The following is a 20,114-nucleotide window of genomic DNA, read 5'->3' on the forward strand; positions in this document are numbered from 1 at the left end:
ACACTGGCGTGAGACAACAGAAACTCTAAACGCCGGTGTTGTGTCCTTACTGGTTTCCACACTAACTGGTTGCCGTAGGCAATGATCTGCACATTTTCTGTTACGCATGAGCTGTCCGTGGTACTGAAACACCTTGCTGTTAAAGTGAGAATTCTGTCCGATGCAGGCCTATGTTATGCTGTGCGTTGACACCTTATCTACCGTTTAATACTGTAAGAAATAAAGCACGAAAATCATAAAAATCAAAGTGCAATCAGCACTTGTAGGAAGGTGGGTGGCACTGCATTTCTGTGTCATGTGCTATAGTTGAGCCACAAATATAACGACCACCCATGTCGGACTGGTCCCTCCTCCGCCCTACATCATCATAAACAACACAACGCTGAGTTCCAGGGTGTGGAGAGGCTCATCCCACATAGTGGAGCGGCTAAGTGATATAATCTTTCAGTTTATGACACAAGCGTGAAAATTGGCATGAACACTCTCCATGGGTCACTTGACAAGAAAATTATCCGAGACATTTAAAATTTTAAGATGGTGGCCATTTTTCAAGATGGCCGACACCTAAGTGGAGCAGTTAAGTGATATAATGGTTTATTTGGTGATACAAGCATACAAATTGGCATGAGCAGTCTCTGTTGGTCACTTAACAATAACCCACCCACAGTTACTTCAAATTCCAAGATGGCGGCCATTTTTCAAGATGGTCGACATCTTACTGGAGCAGTTAAGTGATACAATGGTTTATTGGGTGATATACGTATAAAAACTGGCATGACCAGTATCTGTGGGTCACTTGACAATAAGCCAGCCAGAGCTACTTGAAATTTCAAGGCGGCAATTTTTTTTTTCAGGATGACTGCCGCCTGCCATGTGGACCTTTTAAATTATGAATTTTCTCATAGAAATGTATTGGGTTCCTCGAGAGGTTGTTTGACTGTGCTTTGTCTGACTCCTTGCCCACGAACTGTCCAGTTTGGTAAAACCTGACAGGAGTTCCCTCCCACCGGCGAAGCTCTCCGAGTTCACCGAGGTACACAGGCTCCCTGACCATGAGGGCTTTTTTAATTACTTTTTTTATAACTAACCATTACTACTGCCATTAAACATGCCAAATAAATACTAAGGGGTGGGGAAACACAGCTGTGGTGCTGAACGGACAGTGCTCCAAAATAATAATTGAGCAATGGTTAATACTGAATGGCAATAATGACAGACCCAGAGGCAACAGCAGCTCTGGCTGATACGGAACCATGACAAACAGTATCTGAAACTATACTAGGTAACTAAACTGAAAATGTGAAAGCAATGTTACAAAGTAAAAACTGAACATGTCACAGTAATAGGCTGGTGACAAAATGGAACATAATGCGCCGATGTGGCGAGGGGAAGCCGAGCCATAGGCCTACACTTGAAAACACAAAGGACAACAAGGAATAACACTGGCAAAAGAAACAAGCAAATAAGTTCTAGCAGGGGCAACTGAGTCCATATCTGTAGCACTCACACTTTCCACTACAAGCCTTGGTGCACCCACATTTTGTCAACTCCCAACAACTCTCCGCAATAGGTGGAAGTGGAGTCCAGAAGACTTTCCACTCCTTGTCCTGTTTAACCCATCCCCAGTCGGACGGGCTCGGCATTTGTGGGTGTCTCTTCAATGCCTGTCCCCATACATATCCAGCCTCATAAGAAGTCTGGGATCTTCTTGACCTCTTGACATGGATATCTTTGGTATCTTTAGTGTCTTTAGTGGCAGTAGATGGCTTTTTTTGTGCCCTTTCCAGCTGTGTGTTGTTGAACATAAGTTTACAGCTTGAATGATATTTTGCTCTGTTTCTTGTCAATGTGCTTTCTATGCCATCACCTTCATCTAGTCGGGTTGGACTACGTAAGATAGGCAGAGCATTTATTTTATGAAATAATGGAACATTTCTTGCAATGGTATCATAACCAGTATGATCTTGGTGTCCTGCTGTTTGTTTTCTCAACTGTTATGATGGCTTCTGCAATGTCTGCAGCAAATTCAAAGGCAGAGGCCGAGGGTTTATCCTTTTACCACCTTTTAATAAGCACTTTGATGTATGGGATACAACTAAATTCATGCCTTAACCCTACACTTAGTCCAATCGTTCATCCAATGCCATTTTTACCCTGTACGATCTGTACACCACCCGGTTAACTAAAACTACTCAGAGAGTTGTCGTCTCTTCTTTGACTAACTTTACAATTGGCTGACATTGAACCCCGCTCTGAGTTTAACAGCAGTCATATATCACCAGTGTGCCCTGGTAGTGCAGATACTCACTCTTGTCTAATCTGTCTATGATCAACAAATCAACACAACTGTATTATGATGTGTTAAAACTTGTTTTCCAGAATAATCTAAAACCCAATACATTTCTATGAGAAAATTGATCTTTTGAGAATCCAGGGGCCGGCCATCTTGAAAATAGAAATTTCAAGTGGCTGGGAGTGTTTATTGTCAAGTGACCCATGGAGACTGCTCATGCCAATGTTTATGCTTGTATCACCAAATAAACCATTATATAATTGAATTGCTCCACTAAGGTGTCGACCATCTTGAAAAATGGCCGCCATCTTGGAATTTCAAGTAACTGTGGGTGGGTTATTGTCAAGTGAACCACAGATACTGGTCATGCCAATTTGTATGCTTGTATCACCAAATAAACCATTATATCATTCAATTGCTCCACTAAGGTGTCGGCCATCTTGAAAAATGGCCGCCATCTTGGAAATTCAAATAACTGTCGGTGGGTCATTGTCAAGTGACCAACACAGACTGCCCATGCCAATTTGTATGCTTGTATCACCAAATAAACCATTATATCACTTAACTGCTCCACTTAGGTGTCGGCCATCTTGAAAAATGGCCGCCATCTTAAAATTTCAAATGTCTCGGACAATTTTCTTGTTAACTCATTTTTGCCAGAATCTTTCAGTTTATGATACAAGCATGAAAATTGGCATGAACACTCTCCATGGGTCACTTGACAAGAAAATTGTCCGAAAATTGACCTCGTTTCCAAAAATATACAATTCATCACCAGTTGGTATTATTAAAAGGGCAGTTTTTATTCATCATTGATTTATTCGTGTAACAAATGCCTGCCATGGCCACTAGGGGGCATTTTTGAGGTGGCTCAATATCCAGATTTGTTTGAAACATATTCACCAACACATCTACCAAATTTCATGCTTTTATCACAAAGAGAATGATTGGTGTAAAATATTGAGCTAATGCCCCACTAATATGTAATATGGTCTAATTCCATATCACATTAAAAAATATATCGATATATCTTTTATATTGATATATCGCCCAGCCCTAATTTCTGATTTACTTAGACCAGGGGTCTGCAACCCGCGGCTCCGGAGCCACATGAGACTCTTCATGCCATCTGCAGTGGCTCCATGTGGCTGTGACAAAAAAAGTTCGACCAAATAAAACTGTTATTTCCTTACATTTTAATTCAATTTATCATTGGTGCATTGGTTTTAGATGCAGATGTCTCTATTGAGGATTATTTCTTTTTTTATTATATTTTTGGGTGATCAGGACAAAAAATATGATAGACATTTGAAGCTTCATTGGGAAAACTTCAGTAGAACTTTAAATATAAAAACATTTCAACAATTGTTATAGTACTAGAGCAAAGAATGATTTCCACTTTTGAGGTTGTTTCATTTGAAACAACAGGCTGGAAAATCTGACGGCATATGTTACCGTCTCCTTTATTGCATATGCACTTAAGCTTTTATTGTTTGAGATTTTAAACCTGAATATCGGCACAAAATATCAACCATATGTCTTATAAAAGCCACATAGGGTTGCAAATGTGTTTCAGGAGCTTGATATACAGTCAATTCTCTGTCTGGAGACTGTCACTATGTAAATGTGACATTTAATGGTCTGGCCTAAGGCTTCCATATCATTCACACTGGTTGTTATTTGAAATATAGTACACCACTAAGGGCCTGTGTGGAACATAATGCACCCAGTCATGGCATTTACACTGATGTCTACCAAACATCATTAAAGAAAGTCATTAAGAGGAACACAGGTGGGATATATCTCAGCTTTTAATTACAAGTGCACAGTTGGTTGTCATACAGGTCACATAAAACATATTCCATTTCAACAATTACAGTATCTTCTACTGTAGATGCCTTTTGGTTCTGTATACATTTAAGACAGAGCATTGCTTAAGGCAATATACCGTATCATACATAGTGTAGTTTACAGTATTAAAAAACGTCCCTGGACAGCAGCTGTTTCCCTTTGTCTGTTTACAGAAAACAGCAAAATGTTCCCTCCCGAGCCTTGACTTGATCTGAACCTGTGCTGTGGTTCCTTGAGGGAAAGATCTTGTGTACATGTGTTCTGGACAAACAGGAAGTCCACTGCAGAACATTTAATGTCAACAGAACAGAGTAGACTTTAATACAAGGTTTGTTTGAAGGACAGACATTGACAACTTCTGGGATTTATCTAGGCTTGACAAGGGCAGTCGATATTACTCGATAATAGCAATTATCGGATCTTATTTTTCTACCGTCGCTGACAGAACAGTTACAAACATGTGGCCCGAAGCACATCACAATGCCCCCTACAGATAAGATACAGAGAGGAAACTAAGAATCTTCTTCCTTGGATTGGTTGCATGCTAAATAAGACAGCTTGCATGCATCATTTTCAGACTGCGCTGTGGCCTATGTACTGACTGTGAAGAGAATTAGAGTTAGTAAAGAGAGGATAAAAGTTGAGAACCTTACCATATTGTATATCTCCCCAGTATCCAGGATTATTTTGATCCAATAAGCTTAAAAGTTTGCATGAGAAATCATCCGCTAAGGCTCCCATGCTGAAGTAGCAACACGAAGTACCTCTTCCACAGTGGCAAGATATTGATCTTGGGAGTTTTTTGATGGAACATGATCAGATTAGGTAAAAGCACAATAAATCAGTCACATTTTGTCCATTTCAAAAGCCAATAATTGCAACATTTACATGATAAAATGTACATTTCTTGAGTCATCAGACAGTCGCGTGGCTCTTCCCTAGCTGCTGATTTTGGTCAACATCTTGTTGATGGCCTGTTTGACGTGTGTGGTGGAGCTGCGGCGTCTGGCCTTGCCCTGCACGGCCTTGCGGCGCCTCACCTCGCGGCACAGCTCGTGGAAAGCCTCGGCCACAGTAACACCTTCATTGGCACATGCTGAACATTCGTAGAAGGCGCATGCCATCTCAGCTGCAAGTCGCTCGCCTTCCTCCGTGCCAACCTGCCGCACGTGGTCCAGATCTGACTTGTTGCCCACGAGGACCAGAGGCACGTTTTTCGGCTTCTTCACCTCCTCGAGGAGATTCCGAAGTGGCGCCACCTCCTCAAAGCTTCCCCGGTCTGTGATGTCATATACGATGACAAATCCGTCACCCCAGCGCATGTGACCCTCCTTCTGCTGGATGTCCTCCTGAGATGAGGACAAAAAAGTTTGGTTATGAATAGGGATGCCACAATTACCCGTTTTCACGATTAATCGCGGTATTAAACGTGACGATAAGTTAACCATAACGTTGCGATATTTTTATCGCAAAGTGAGAGCAAATGTTCAGTCAAATTGAAAGCCAACAAAAAGCATGCAACAAAAGGGTTTTTTCTTTTTATTCTTGTTTCTAAAAAATGTTTTAACACTTCTTCTTGTTCTCGTCTTGTTTTGAAATGTAAAGGAATAGTTCTGTATTATGCCAAGACCTATATTAGAAGACTGATGGTTAGGGCTGGGCGATATGGACCAAAAGTCATATCCCGATATATTTAGGCTGAATATCAATATACAATATATATCCTGATAATTTTATCGCAAAATGAGAGCAAATATTCAGTCAATGTCAAATATGACATGTCACAAGTAGTTTTATTGAAACCATTTAAGTGAACATAAATACTGTATAAAAACAGGAGTACCTTTTTAAAAAAAAAAAAAAAAAATCAAAGCCCCATAAAGTGCACATTTACATTTTTAAAAATAAATAAATCTTCAATGAAAGCCGCAGCTTGCCTGGAGCAAGGATCACACTGCAAATTAATTGAACTATATTGATGTATGCGATATAGTCTAATTCCATATCACAGTTAAGAATATATGGATATATCTTTTATATCAATATATCGCCCAGCCCTACTGATGGTACTCCTACTAATCCTGTAGGATAAGTATAAAGCTACAGCTAGCTGCCAGTTAGCTTTGCATACCATAAAAAAATAGAATCGGGGAAACAAGGTTAAGGATTAGTTAATCGTAACGTTTCCTAAATACCGACAATTTCTGGAAAAGATTATGCTGGAACCATGTTGGTACGTCAGCCCAACTCGCCCGGAATGAAAATAAAGTTACACAACAACCGCGTGTCACCACTTGTGTTGCTTTGTTTTCGGTCCATGCAGCTGCAGACGGAGGTGACAGGAGGTAAAGCATGAAGAGGAAGAGCTATTCCCTCCGAAAAAATTTGTAAAATCATCCGTGTGGGAATGTTTTGGCTACCCATAAAATGACCAAGGTGTCATTTTTGTCTGCCCAGGTGGAAAACATGCCACAAAAAAGTTGCCGTTAAATTATCTGGCCACATAAGATTAGACAAACAAATTATTAAAATTATTTTTATATCTTAAACATTTAGTATATATGACATTCCCCCTGGGATTATTATAATTTTTCTTGTACTTTTTGGTTACTTTACATTGTTGCTATATTATTTTGTTATGAGAGCATCCAAAGAGGGAAATAAATATAAAAAAAATAAGACCTATAAGGAGTTTTCATGTGATTTAACTTATTCATAGTAATGTGAAATTAATTAATGCAAAAAATATCCTGATAATCGTAATATCGTGATTATTTCTCTGACAATAATCGTACCAAGAAAATCTGTAATCGTGACATCCCTAGTTATGAACTCTTCATTTTGACTTTTTTGAAGATTCTCAAAGTTTTATAGTGTGATATTTTGGGAAATGACTATGAAAAAAAAACAAACTATGAAGCTTCAGCCATCAACCAGCTAGCTTAGCTTAGCATTAAAACAGAGAAAAGCAGCTAGGCTAATCAAAGGTAATAAAATCTGCCTTCCAGCAGCCTTAAAATTCACTACATTCAATTTTATATCTTGTTTGTTTCATCCGTAAATATTCAAAGTGAAAACCATAATGTTGTTGTATGTTTTTTATATTAGTGCTTATGTTCCAGACTACTTCTTGCGTTGGGTTGATGACATTCTCCATAAAACAACAATTTGCTTACACAAAAATATGCTTTTGTCATAAAAATAAACAACATATAAAACATGTTAATTGGTGAGCTTATTTTGTTACTGGTGGGCAGAGTCAGGCGATCTTGTTTCCACAATTCTATTTTTTTGTGGTATGCAAAGCTGCTAACTGGCAGCTAGCTGTAGCTTTATATTTATCCTACAGGATAAGGGTACCATCAGTAGGGCTGGGCGATATATCGATATAAAAGATATATTGATATATTCATAAATGTGATATGGAATTACCATATATATGGATAAAGTTCAATTCATTTGCACTGTGAACTTGCTCCAGGCAAGCTGCGGCTTTTATTTAAGATATTTTTTTTTTATTTAAATGTGAACTTTATGGAGCTTTGATTTAAAAAAAAAAAAAAAAAAAAAAAAAAAAAGGGGTACTCCTGTTGTTATACTGTATGTATGTTCACTTAAACAGTTTCAATAAAACTACTTGTGACATGTCATATTTGACATTGACTGAACATTTGCTCTCACTTTGCGATAAAAATATCAGGATATATATCGTATATCGATATCCAGCCTAAATATATTGGGATATGACTTTTGGTCCATATCGCCCAGCCCTAACCATCAGTCTTCTAATATAGGTCTTGGCATGTAAAGGATTTTTCCATAATACAGAACTAGTCCTTTACATTTCAAAACAAGACAAGAACAAGGAGAAGTGTTAAAACATTTTTTTATAGAAACAAGAATAAAAAGAAAAAACCTTTTGTTGCATGTAGGTGACAGTTTAAAGCCAGTCTTTTTGTTTCCTGGACAGTTTGTCTATCTACTATCAATCTTGGTGTTTTTTTTCCTCCATATTCATGTGCGTAATGCATGTCATTTCTTAAAGGAGAAGCATTTTCTCCAATTCCTGACTCTGCTCTCTCCCACACCTGTTTAAGCCAGAAATGTAAATCCTATAGCTGTCTGAGAATGGTAAACTTTCAAGCATGTGCTCCTATTTTGATCATGTTGAAGCAGAAACAGTCCCTCCAGTTATAACAGGACTTAACTGGTCGTGTGGCCGACTTTAAATCATAACCTGACTGGAGGGAGGCGCACAGGCCCTGATCTCATAATATTTGTCAGAGGAAGAAAAAAAGACTTCATCCCTCTAGAGGACAGACAAGAAAGTTTGACATTTGTATACCTGACCGACTTCTGAACCTGGAATTTATGAGCGGCCAAGAAGACTCCACCTCCACAAATCATGGCAGAGTTCACACTGTGCTTTGATACAATCGGAGTCAGCAGAGGCCTGACAACCAATGCAGCCGTGTCTGGAAACATTCAGACCTCATCCTAATGCCAGCTGAAAATAGACTACAATATAATGAGAGAGAGATGACTTGGCTGAAGTGTCGCAGGGGAAATCAGCCGCCAGCAGAACACCTACGCAGCACTGCAGCATATTTATCTTCAGCCCAAGGACTTACGCAAGAGCTCCCTCATGGCCAGGACCCTGCAATGCTTCTGCCAGACAACAGGAAACGGCCATCTAGAAGTGCCATTCGGTCTCATATTCACTCTTACAATTAATCAAGCAAAGATCTTCCCAAAAGTGTCACAATCTCAGAAAAGGCAGCAAGGGCACCATGATACTTGAGCATTCAACCTGAAACTTAACTGAATGGATTAAACCAGTGATTCCCAACAGGGGGGGCACCAAAGATCGACGGGGGGTCGCAAAGCCCTCCTGATTTTAAGGGATGTAATAAATCTAATGTGTTAAATATAGATGAGTCATCATTTAATTCATTAGTGGGACAACAACAACAACTAAATAAGGGCTACATTAAATGTTTATTCATTTATTTGAATAGGAAAATCACTAGAAAAGTTTAAAAATAAAGGCTAGATCGCGAGAATCAGGACATGTGTAACATCCCTCCTGCAGTATACAAAGGTAGCCTCACCTAGCGGTAACCACACCTAGCAGTAACCTCGCCTAACAACAGAAACACAGAGCTAATGGAAAAATGCTGAATATCTCAAAAAGAAAAAGAGAGGGTACCATAATAAAAATGTGGGTCCCTCAAGAAAAAGGTTGGGAACCACTGGATTAAACAATGAGTTGTTTTGCACTTTACGACAGCTACTAATCCACTGTATTTTCCAAAAATGTGTCAATTCTTTATTACTAGCAATATTTCCCATTACACTATTTCAGTGATCTAGAAATTAATTTTGCTGGAGAAGTAAGCAGTTACTTGGATAAAGTCTGGAATAAAAGGGAAAAAGCCCTGGACTTTAGGCTTTCAGTATTTATTTTCTTTTTTTTCTGCTATTGGGTGTGCAATTTATTTAATATTTTACTCACATGTTGTCACACTGTGGTGAGGTTGTATCATAGACTGTATATAAATAATGGACGTAGTCACCGTGACGTCACCCATTGGTTTGTGGACTGCCCGTTGGAAGCCTCGAGTTCAACGTTATACTCGTCCCCATCTTGCGTCACCATCTTGTTTCCGATACGCGGAGCTGACCATAATTGGACTGTGGAGGAGCGAGAGAGATCTGACGACACTGACTACACGCCTCTCTATACCGGCAACCCGACTGAGAGAAGTCGCTGCTAATTCATGTTAGCATTAATTGGAGCATTAACTGGGATGTTAGTTTTTTGAGTGTCTGTTAGTCCAACCAAACACTCAACAAGACATTTTTACTGAACAAAACGTTCAAATAAACTGTCATTAAGTGAAAATACAGTGTGAAGGGTCAAAGTTATGAGACCAAATCAGCAAACGTCCTCTTTTCTATCTATATAACGTTATATATAACTTTATTGACACGTTGCCGTGGATACGCATTGCTTTGCTTCTCTCCTGATGACGGCTCGCCTTGTTAGTGACCTGTAGCCACGCCCCAAATCATACGATTCTTTATCTTCTATTTTCTTCTAAATGGGGCCATTATTAGAACTGTTGACATCAAATTGTCTTGAAAATGATTTTCTACCTGCGATTGAGACCATATTGTTGTCCTGAAATTTTTTTCTGAGATGATAAATCAAGTCAGAAGTTTTCAAATTTTGCACTGAAATGAATGGACAGATTTTTTTTGCAGCCAAACTTAGCACCCCCTGCTGGAATTTTCGGTGGATTGCAGGCTTAAGGCACTTCCTGGTTGGCCTCCATGCTCAGACACGGAGATTGCCGCCTGGGTTGTATCTTATTTTGTGTTCTGGTCTCGTTATTTCCTCTTTTATTTTGAAATAGTAACTCACCTCCCGTTTCAGGTCACTTGCCCTTCCCCGTGTGTCATCTGTCTGATTGTCTCCCCTAATCACCGATTGTGTTCACCTGGTGCTCCCTTCCCTCCATGTGTTCCAATAGTCTGTGTTTTCCCTTGTCTTGGTCCAGTGTGTTTGACCCCGTCACAATACCAGCCACTTATCTCATTCATGCCACAGCCTCAGATTTCCTTGCTTCGCCTTTTTGAGTTTCCTCGCAAGAGTGATTTTTCTTTGTCATTTTATAGTGTATCGCTAGAATTTATTTTCACAGTTTTTCTTGTTAGCTTTCTTGTTTTGTTTTTCCTCCAGTTGGAGTGATTTTGTGTTCATTTTTATTTTCCCCCTTTAGTCCTTTTTCCAGGTTTATCAGTGTGTTTTGTAGATTCCTTATTATTTCCTATCAGGTTTTGTTCCTCCCTTTTGGAGCGCCTTTTAGAGTTTTTATTTGTTAGTTTTCCCCTTGAGAGATTAGATGGAATTCCCCGTTTCTTAGATTAAGACTTATTAGTTTAGTTTATTAGTGTAGATAAGCTTTCAGTGCTTTTCCTCCTTTGGAGCGACCTTTCTTTTTAGTATCTCTGCTCAGATTCAGGAGTTTTGTAGCCCCTTTGTTTTTCACTCTGTGAGGATTAATCCTGCTGCCTTCTTGAATAAAGAGACTTGAAGTACACCTGCTCTGCGTCTGAGTCCTGCCTTGAGCCCGGCCTGACGCATGAATTTAAAAGTATATGTGTTATAACTGGTGCGTTTTGTTTTGTTTTTGTGCATGTGTTGCCAGAAGATGTCTGGTTATATATTTGACAGCTGTGTTTTTTAATCCCATATGGGATGGACCAAATGTTTGAGTTGAGTCAGATTTACCTTGTAAAACTAGGGGTATAGATTATGAAAGATGCAGACATTTATCAGGAAGGGTAAATGAGGCCCCATTTACACGAAGGGAAAACGTAGATATTTCCATACGGTTTGGCCTCTCATTTACACAAAAACCCTGTTTTTATCATGGAAAACGATTATTTCTAAAAGCTCCAGGCAAATTGGAGAATTTGGAAAACTCCATTAAGGTGTTGTCGTGGCAACTGGGAAAAACAGGGTTTTAGGTTCTCACGCTCATTCTAGTTGTTTTGAAAGGAACAGGAAGTCGCTCATGTTATCGTTGTTGTTGATTCTGAGGATTCTGATTGGCTTGCATGGCTTTATCCTTCTCCCTACACTGCCACCCATAGGTTTGGCATAGTTATAATGGTGCTCGATGGTGTATTTATGCGGGTTGATGTAAATGACAACTTTTTTGAAAACGGAGGGGGGAAATATTTGTTTCTCTAAATACCCTGCTATGTATAAACGTGGCCTCAGGTACATCCCTAGTTGATAGACACTTCACTTTGTTCATACACTAACTGTACCTTAATGATGTAAGTTGAACCCCCTAATCCTGAGTTGAAGGTTGTGGTAGAGAACTCTGGTCTTTATGTTGCTGTTTCAACAATTCCATACAGTTTCTTGAAACAGGTTTGGATTGGGGACACAGGAATCATTTGTCTCACCTGCCCTGCAGTGTCCAGAATCTCCATAGTGACCACCTCATCATCAATGTTGGCTTGATGACGATATGTTGATTCTGTTGGACACAAAAGACAAGAAAAGTATTGAATTACATCTGATGTGAATCATTTGATGCTAGTGACACCTGACTCCTCACATGGGAGTCAAAGCTACTAAAATACATTCTGAGTCGCTGAATTGTTTATGAGTAATTTACTATGAAGGCAGAGAGATTTTTGAATCTGTGAATTAGTCATCACACAAGCAGCAAGTATCATTCACACATAAAACTGATGATTATAGTATGCAATACTTTCCAAGTAAGATACTTTAGCCCATGGCACCTTCTCATGTGTTATTTTTTTATTTTATCTTTGCTTGTGTTGTGTTAACCCTTAATAGGGCACTCATTGAAATACTTGCGAATTCCAAATTTCAACCCTAGAGAATATTGGAGGATATTACATACAGCCAGAATGTGTGAAATGTGTAAAAAAAAACATAAGGACCCGGGGGAGGGGGGTAATATTTTGAGAAAAAAAGTTTACGAGATTAAAGTGGCAAATCTACAAGAAAAAAATGCGTAGATTTATGAGATTTAAAGTGGTGAATTTGGGAGAAAAAAGTAGCTTTTTTTCCACTTTTTTCTCGTAAATCTGCGACTTTTTTTCTTGTAGATTTGCCACTTTAATCTAGTAAATTTGCAACTTTTTTCTCGACATATTACCTGAAGTTACCAAATATAGTTCTTTGCCTGATAAAGGGTTAACCCTCAAATGTATGTCGCTTTGGATAAAAGCTTCTGCTAAATGTCATTGTAAAATTGTAGAATTTTAATAATAAAAATATTGGTCAGCATTGATAAAGTGTGTATTTGTGTGCCAAAACATAGAGAATAGGGAAGTCACAGCACATTTTTATTGCAGTATCTAGTAAGCAGTATCAGTAACTATCAACTCAACGCAGCCCTTTAACATCAATGTCTACATTTGTAGTTTGTTGAACTCCGCTCCTCCAGCCTTTAGATGGAGGTTTTTGATCTACATTGGCAACTGTTTCTCTGTTTTTTTATCACTTATATCCGTATATTAACGGAACTCAAAAGTAGTTCCTGTTGTTTTCCAATTTCATCCATTGGAACTGTAAACCAAGCAAATCATAGCCACTTTTACAGTGTTGGACGCTGTTTCAGTATGTAATTGTTACAGTAGGGCTGCACGATTATGGCCAAAGTGATAATCACAATTATTTTGATCAATATTGTAATCGCGATTATTAATCACAATTATTCATCCTGTTAGGGAAAACATCTGTATTTTTATTGCACTACTTTTAAACAAACAATAGGAACAGTTTTTAGTGTATGCACAGTGTCCAGTGCTTGTTGTAAACAAACAGAGATCACTAAGTGAACACCCCCTGCAGCAGCAGCACATACACACTGTACTGCTACAGAGCTAACTGTTAGCCTATTAGCAATTTGCAGACTGGATGCTAAGGGGTTAACATCCCCTCTGGCTCTGCAGCTGGGAGAGACTCCTGCAGGAGGACTGTGCCGCTTCGAAAAAAGTCTCCAATAACACCAGAAATAGTCGCTGGGTTTGTCTCCAGTGGCTTCTTTGAAAAATAGTCGCTAAGGGGGTCTGAAAAGTCACTAAATATAGCAACAAAGTTGCTAAGTTGGCAACACTGCTTCGCAGGCTTTTTCAAATGGCGCTTGTTGTTGTGGCATCCAGTACTACGTCACATCCTGCTTAGTGTTCCATCCAATCAGCAACCAGGCTTTTTTCAGGGGAGGAAAAACGGCCCTGCTCTTCTACAGGGACAACAAAAGTCCCATCAAAAGACCGATCCGGACGGCTCACATTCAAATTAGGGAAGTTTCAGCAAGTGAGACCCGCCTCATTCCGGGTAAAAACAGCCTTTATGCTACAGTCCATGGAGTGGATTGAAGGTACCGCTGCAAGGTGCGCTCGCTCGTTATTTATTCAGGCAGCTACATGAAACCTTAACTATGCGTTCACCTCCTGGTGGTTGGTGGATTACTGGTGTAGAAAGAGCTTGATTAGATGTGTAGGAGAGCCGCATTTTAAAATGGAAATATCGCCGCCGATCAGGATAATTTAATCGTGGTGGCCAAAATCGTGATCACGATTAAAATTTGATTAATTGTGCAGCCCTATGTTACAGTATGACAGCATATGCAAAGAAGCTATTTATGTTACTTACAGTATTGATCTGAAAAGAAGCATCAAAAATACATGGCATTAGTAGTTAGTTCATTGAAACATGACCATTGCATGCACCATTTCCATCACACAATGGATGTTTGGTGTTCAGTGGTTACCTTGCTGCATTTTCCAAAGCCTTCCTGGTCACAGATTACCTATATAAACCTTGCCCTCCACCCTGCCTTTTGTCCATTTGCTTGGAGAGCTGCTTCCTAACTTGATACCGGCAGATCAAAATCAAGATCAAGCTCAAAATATCCCTTCAGAGATCTACAATTTGTGTGATGTTGCCATCATTGATGTTTTTCTGAGCGACAACAAGAGTCCGGCTTCTTCCCGCCTTGCTTCCTTTTCCATTAAATCATTATGTTGCACTTTGGAGCCAAGCGCTTTTCATACTTCTCAGCAGGTTGAGAGACCTTCCTGGTTGCTAGATGAAGGCTTACTCCTGCAGTGACCTGAAACGGCCTGAGCTTCACCTCTTGCTGGCTTTAAAAGCAGGATAAGAGCTTCTTATTCCTGGCACAGGAACACAGGTGTGAACTGTGGCTGTGACCTTTCATTCCACCTTGAACAGCACACGACTTATCTGCCTAAATTGCCCCCTTGTAAAAATCCCATCTGTGTAAACACCTCGCAGACAGCACTGAAGCCCCTGAAACCCTTCCTGTAAAGAGAGGGATTGTGATGGATTTTGCCGTCATCTCAACCAGAGGGCTTAAGCCAGCACTTTCTCAAAGCTTTTTGACTTTGTGAAGCAAGTCTTACAATTGCTTTCAGCTTGTGACTCTGCCTGCCCTGCTGTTTCTTCATGCATGCTTCTTTTGTGAGGGGAAAGTAAAGCTGGGTCAAGAAATCAATATAAGAAAAAAAGATCACTAGACTTTTCAAATTTTCTTGAGAAGAATTGCTACATATTGTTATTCCTTTTTTTTTTTTTACTTTTTCAATGAAAGAACCAGATGCGATGGATCTGAATGAAAGTCAAGTCAAATCTATTTCTATGTATTTACAGACGGCTGAGCCGCACCAAAGTGCTTCACATAAAAGTGCATAAAGTGCAATAAAATACAGGATTGACAAAGGTGAAAGAAACAAAAAGAAAAAACAAAACAAATAGGATTAAAAGACATTTCCTGCAAGGGTTAAAATAAATTAAAAGAAGAAGGGATCATTTTAAAGGCACTGAGGGATTACTAGGGGACACTATTCCCTAGCACTTGCCGGAGGAAAACTTTAATCAAAGGCAAGAGAAAAGAGGTGGGTTTTAAAGTGAGACTTATAAACTTTTAGGGACTTCGCTGCACGGATGTGGAGGGGAGGCAGTTCCAGAGTCTGGGGGCTGCTACTGAAAAGGCCCTGTCGCCCCTTGTTTTTAATCTGGACCTGGGCACCTCCAACAGCAGCTGGCCAGCTGACCATAGAGCTCTGGAGGGGGTGCGGTGGTGCAGAAGGTCAGACAGGTACAGTAGTGTTCAAAATAACAGCAGTCCAATGTGACTAACCAGATTAATCCAGTTTTTTCGTATATTTTTTTATTGCTACATGGCAAACAAGGTACTAGTAGGTGCAGTAGATTCTCAGAAAACCAACAAGACCCATTCAATTTTTTTACATTACATGTCATTTAGCAGACGCTTTTGTCCAAAGCGACTTACAATAAGTGCATTCAACCTGAAGGTACTAGATTTAGACCACAGGACCCAGCATTCGTGAAATGCATCTCTTAAGGCTGTGCAATTGGGCAATTAGTTGAAAGGAGTGTGTTTATAGTCAATGTGGTGATGGATGGGGACCGATGGAGCGATGTGAGGACCGGGGTGACGTGATCAAGTTTTTTAGTGCAGGTGAGGAGTCGGGAGGCTGAGCTCTGGACAAACTGCAGGCGGTGAAGCTGCAGTTGATCCATGCCGGTGTAGAGAGCTTTACAGTAGTCCAGTTGAGATGTGATGAAGGCATGAATAGCTCTCTCCAGGTCACTCTGAGGCAGGTAGGCTTCGGTCTTGGCTAGTGTTCTCAGGTGGAAAAAGCTTCTCCTCACTACTGCACTCACCTGCTGCTCAAACTTAAATGCACTGTCAAAAATCACGCCAAGATTTCTGACTGAAGGCCGGATTTTGAAGGCTAGAAGGCCTTAGCCTGGCTAACACCAGACTATATCACAAATGAGATCTAGTCTGGCAACCAGCTATTCATTTCTCCGTAGAGGAGGCGTGGTTTACGATCCTCCAGAGCCGTTTATTGGGTGCTACGAATGTCTATCATAAGCGTCTGTAGGTAGCTCTTAGCTAATTGTATCAGTTATACCAGATGACGTATGTAGAGTGACAGAAATTGATGTTTACATGGACGGACTAGCCCATCTCTACTTTGAGACTAAAATGCTCAATTCTGCTTCTGCAACGTTTTTCTGCAGCATTTTCTGACACTGGCTGCTCACAGTCTACCAGCAGTGTTGGTGTGTGTGTGTGTGTCTGTGTGTTGCTTGCTGCTTTGCTTCTCCAGTTCTAGCTTTCTGCAAGATTATTTATTTTGTACGCCTTATTCCCCCATCATGTCATTCAGCCACACACATCCACTGATTTTATGAGCAATAGACGGGCTGCTGCGGGTCTCTGGGCGGCTCCACTGTCCCCCAGCTCGTAGCGAGATCACTGGCATTACAGCAGTGAGCGGTAGCGGGGCTAGTTGGTTGATTAGGCTTTGGCCAAATCCTGTTGGAAGCAAGGCTAAAACATACTTTTTGGTGGTGATAAAGGAGTTGTTCTTCTTTTAAAATCAACTTTGGCTCTAAACTATCTAGAACACTGTCTACAGCTAGATCCAAAGAGAGTTTCGCGTCTGCTGCAGCCATGTTGGATCCGTATGAAAACTACAAAACTACAAGCTTCCGTCTGTCGAGTAGTATGCGTCATTGTGTTGCCGTCCCTCCCCGTTCTGTGATTGGATCCCTAAAACAGGGCTAAGAAACGGCCTTAGATTCCAGACTGTCTGCAGGTTCGAAATGAAATCGAGCACGCAAGGCAGTATGGGTATACCCAGGCTAAGAGGGCCTAGGGCATCGGTGGAGAAGGCCGGAGAGGTTTTGCCAAAAATAATGATCTCTGTCTTGCTCTTGTTAAGGTGCACAGTGGACATGTGCAGAAAAATGATTGGGACTACTATTTATACTACCTCCACTTCAGAACTCTGTAACAAAGAAGATACTGGAAGTGTTCAGTTCTGTCGGCATACACGAGTCTGCATCTCCAAATGTACTGAGTAGCTATAGTTGTTGAGTATTTGGTGTTGCACACTTTTCAGACCATTACAGTAGAGGGCAATAATCCTCATTATCCTGTCAAAGTATTGAGCTGTAGGCTAACGGCTAATATATAGACTGCAAGAACAGAGACATTTTTTCTCTCTCCCAGGGCTGCAAGAACAGATTGATGTCATTTTGTTCTTGCAGCCCTGGGAGAGAGAAAAAATTCAACTGGGCAGAACTTTTTTCTTGTGTGGTGTCCAAGAACTATTGTGCGATTGCTCAAAAATCTGAATTTAAATGAGACCTGTGCTGCACTGAAGACTTCCCAGGAGTTCTGCAGTGGAGTTTCTCAAGGAGTATGAAATGTTCTGGCTAGAAAGATTTTTTTTATGTTCTTTGAGAACAAGAAAAAATGTCTCTGTCCTTGTGGAGTATGTAATGTAGCTTTAGACATACAGCTGTACTAGCTCACTATTTATAGAGAGATAATATAGCAGATGCTTGTTCAAATTACATTTTAGAACAATTAATTTAATTAGAAAATAAATCTAATATTGAAAACTTTTAAAATTATCCAGGGCGCCATCCTCAATTCTTACATTGTTGAAACTTTTTCATTTAGGTGAACTCAAAAACTGTTCACCACATCTTTTGGTGCAGCTATTTAACCATTGCTTTTTTTTTTTTAAGTAAGCTCCCAACATAAACATTGGTAATTTATTAACACATTATGTAAATGATTGCCTATAGAGGGACCCTCTCTCTCTCACATTAAACGCTTCACACGTAAGCTATGATGCTCGCAGTAACATGTGGAAATGGCCAAGGCCGGGTTATAAGTGCAACTCACATGCTTACATAATATGTTGATGTAAGATACAATCATAATGTGTCCTTAGCTAGTCTGTGGGTGAATGACGGAGAGATTTATGGTGGATGTGCTCAAAGCAGACAACTGTTGCTGAACTTAGCAGGGAAAAAATGAGGGGTGAAATTGTCATATGCAGTGTCTCTCTCTCTCTCTCACACACACACACACACACACGGAGGAGACAGGTGGTGGAATTTTACCTCAGCCAATGAGTCAGGGCTTGGCCTTTCAAGGACAAGTGTAATGGTCACCGCAGCATTTGACTTAAAGAAAAAACCACAGTTCTCTTTAATCTGAAGTACTAATGTGTTATGTATGTGTGTTGTGGCTTGAGGTGGAGTGCAGTTTTTTTTAATTTTTTTTTACAAAAACACAGAGACAAATCTGCTTGCTGTCAGGCAAACAGGTGTGACCAATAAAATGTCTTGGCGCATGGCCTTCTTCATCTCATGGGGCCCTACTACCTTTTTCTCTTCGTGACTAAACTGATACACTGGTACCAGCTGAAGACTCAGTCAGTATGTTTACATGACACTTAAAAAAAAACAAATTATTGCCTTAATCTGACTATAGTTGGACAACTGAAGTGCATGTAAACGTGTTAGTCCTCCAACTCCGATTAGCACACCCAGATAATGAGATTGGAATAAGATTTTCGCCGGTGTGTATGATTAGACAACGCATTCTCCACATGCTCCACCCCAGCGCTGGCGTATGGCCCCGGAAGAAAAACATCCAGGAAAGCCGGTCAGATTAGCCGCTCATATTAGCCGGTCACACATTAGCCGTTCGCATTAGCCGGCCACCGGTCAGTAGCGATGAAAGTGTCGAACTGAGGTCAACAGAAAGGGCATATCAACCCGCTGAAACGACGCATAGCGCCACCCAGTGTTGAGGAGGAGGACACGTTCCGTCAGCTATTCTATTTTCTCAGTTGCATGTAAACTGGGACAAGGACAGAAGTCCTTGAGTCATTAGATGCCAAAAACAATTTTTAAGCATAGCTCAATTTAACTTTGCATGTAAATGCACAGAGTTATAAGTTCAAAAACGATTAAACTAATAAACTGTTAAACAGATGATCATATTCTTATTAAGAGAGTTTAAAATTGAAGACTCTGAGCTTGTTTTTGCTCCAGTCTCTGCACGTCCAACCCACTGTGTCCCAGGTGCGCCCACCTCTCGGGGGGATAAACTGCATCCTGTGACGTAAATGAAATGTCACAGAGAGCCAGAGGCGGATGAAATGGGGATTTATAGCTGTTTTGCTGGAGGCATGAGAAGCATCTGTGAGGAGGAGACCCAGAGTCTCACATAGTGACCCGCGGGACAGCCTATTTCAGGAGTCATCACTCTATCAGCTACAAACAGCACCTAATCTGTCTGCGTCCACCCCTTCTGTGTATTTGTAGCTAAATACACTGACATGGGGCAGGGCCGGGATGATTTAACCAGCCCCAGCATCCCATCTAAAGGTCCTCGAGAGAAACAAAAGCAGTAATTTTCCTGGCAGCAAGCAATTCTTCCCTCATAATTTAAAACCTCCCACTGCCAGAGGGCAGCTCTGACAGGAGGCAGAAAGAGAAAGTGTCACGGCAGACTCAAAGTGTCAGAACTGGAAACAGAAAACGGTTTGTTGA

At 40.4% G+C, this 20,114-nt stretch overlaps 1 protein-coding gene across 4 annotated transcripts in view; it reads right to left on the minus strand.

Annotated features, from left to right (window-relative positions):
* Positions 1-4,091: 4,091 nt before the first annotated feature.
* rerg (RAS-like, estrogen-regulated, growth inhibitor) overlaps positions 4,092-20,114 on the minus strand; it is an 88,263-nt gene continuing 72,240 nt past the window's right edge. For all 4 annotated transcript variants that reach the window (XM_059325712.1, XM_059325711.1, XM_059325714.1 and 1 more), the window contains exons 4-5: positions 12,128-12,201; positions 4,092-5,493 (exon numbers count right to left, since the gene is read on the minus strand). In XM_059325712.1, the coding sequence (XP_059181695.1) occupies positions 5,083-5,493; positions 12,128-12,201 (485 nt within the window). In that variant the 3' untranslated portion in view covers positions 4,092-5,082. The remainder of the gene's footprint in view (positions 5,494-12,127; positions 12,202-20,114) is intronic.

Source organism: Centropristis striata, chromosome 22, assembly GCF_030273125.1.
Source record: "Centropristis striata isolate RG_2023a ecotype Rhode Island chromosome 22, C.striata_1.0, whole genome shotgun sequence".
In the NCBI taxonomy this organism is placed as follows: Eukaryota; Metazoa; Chordata; class Actinopteri; order Perciformes; family Serranidae; genus Centropristis; species Centropristis striata.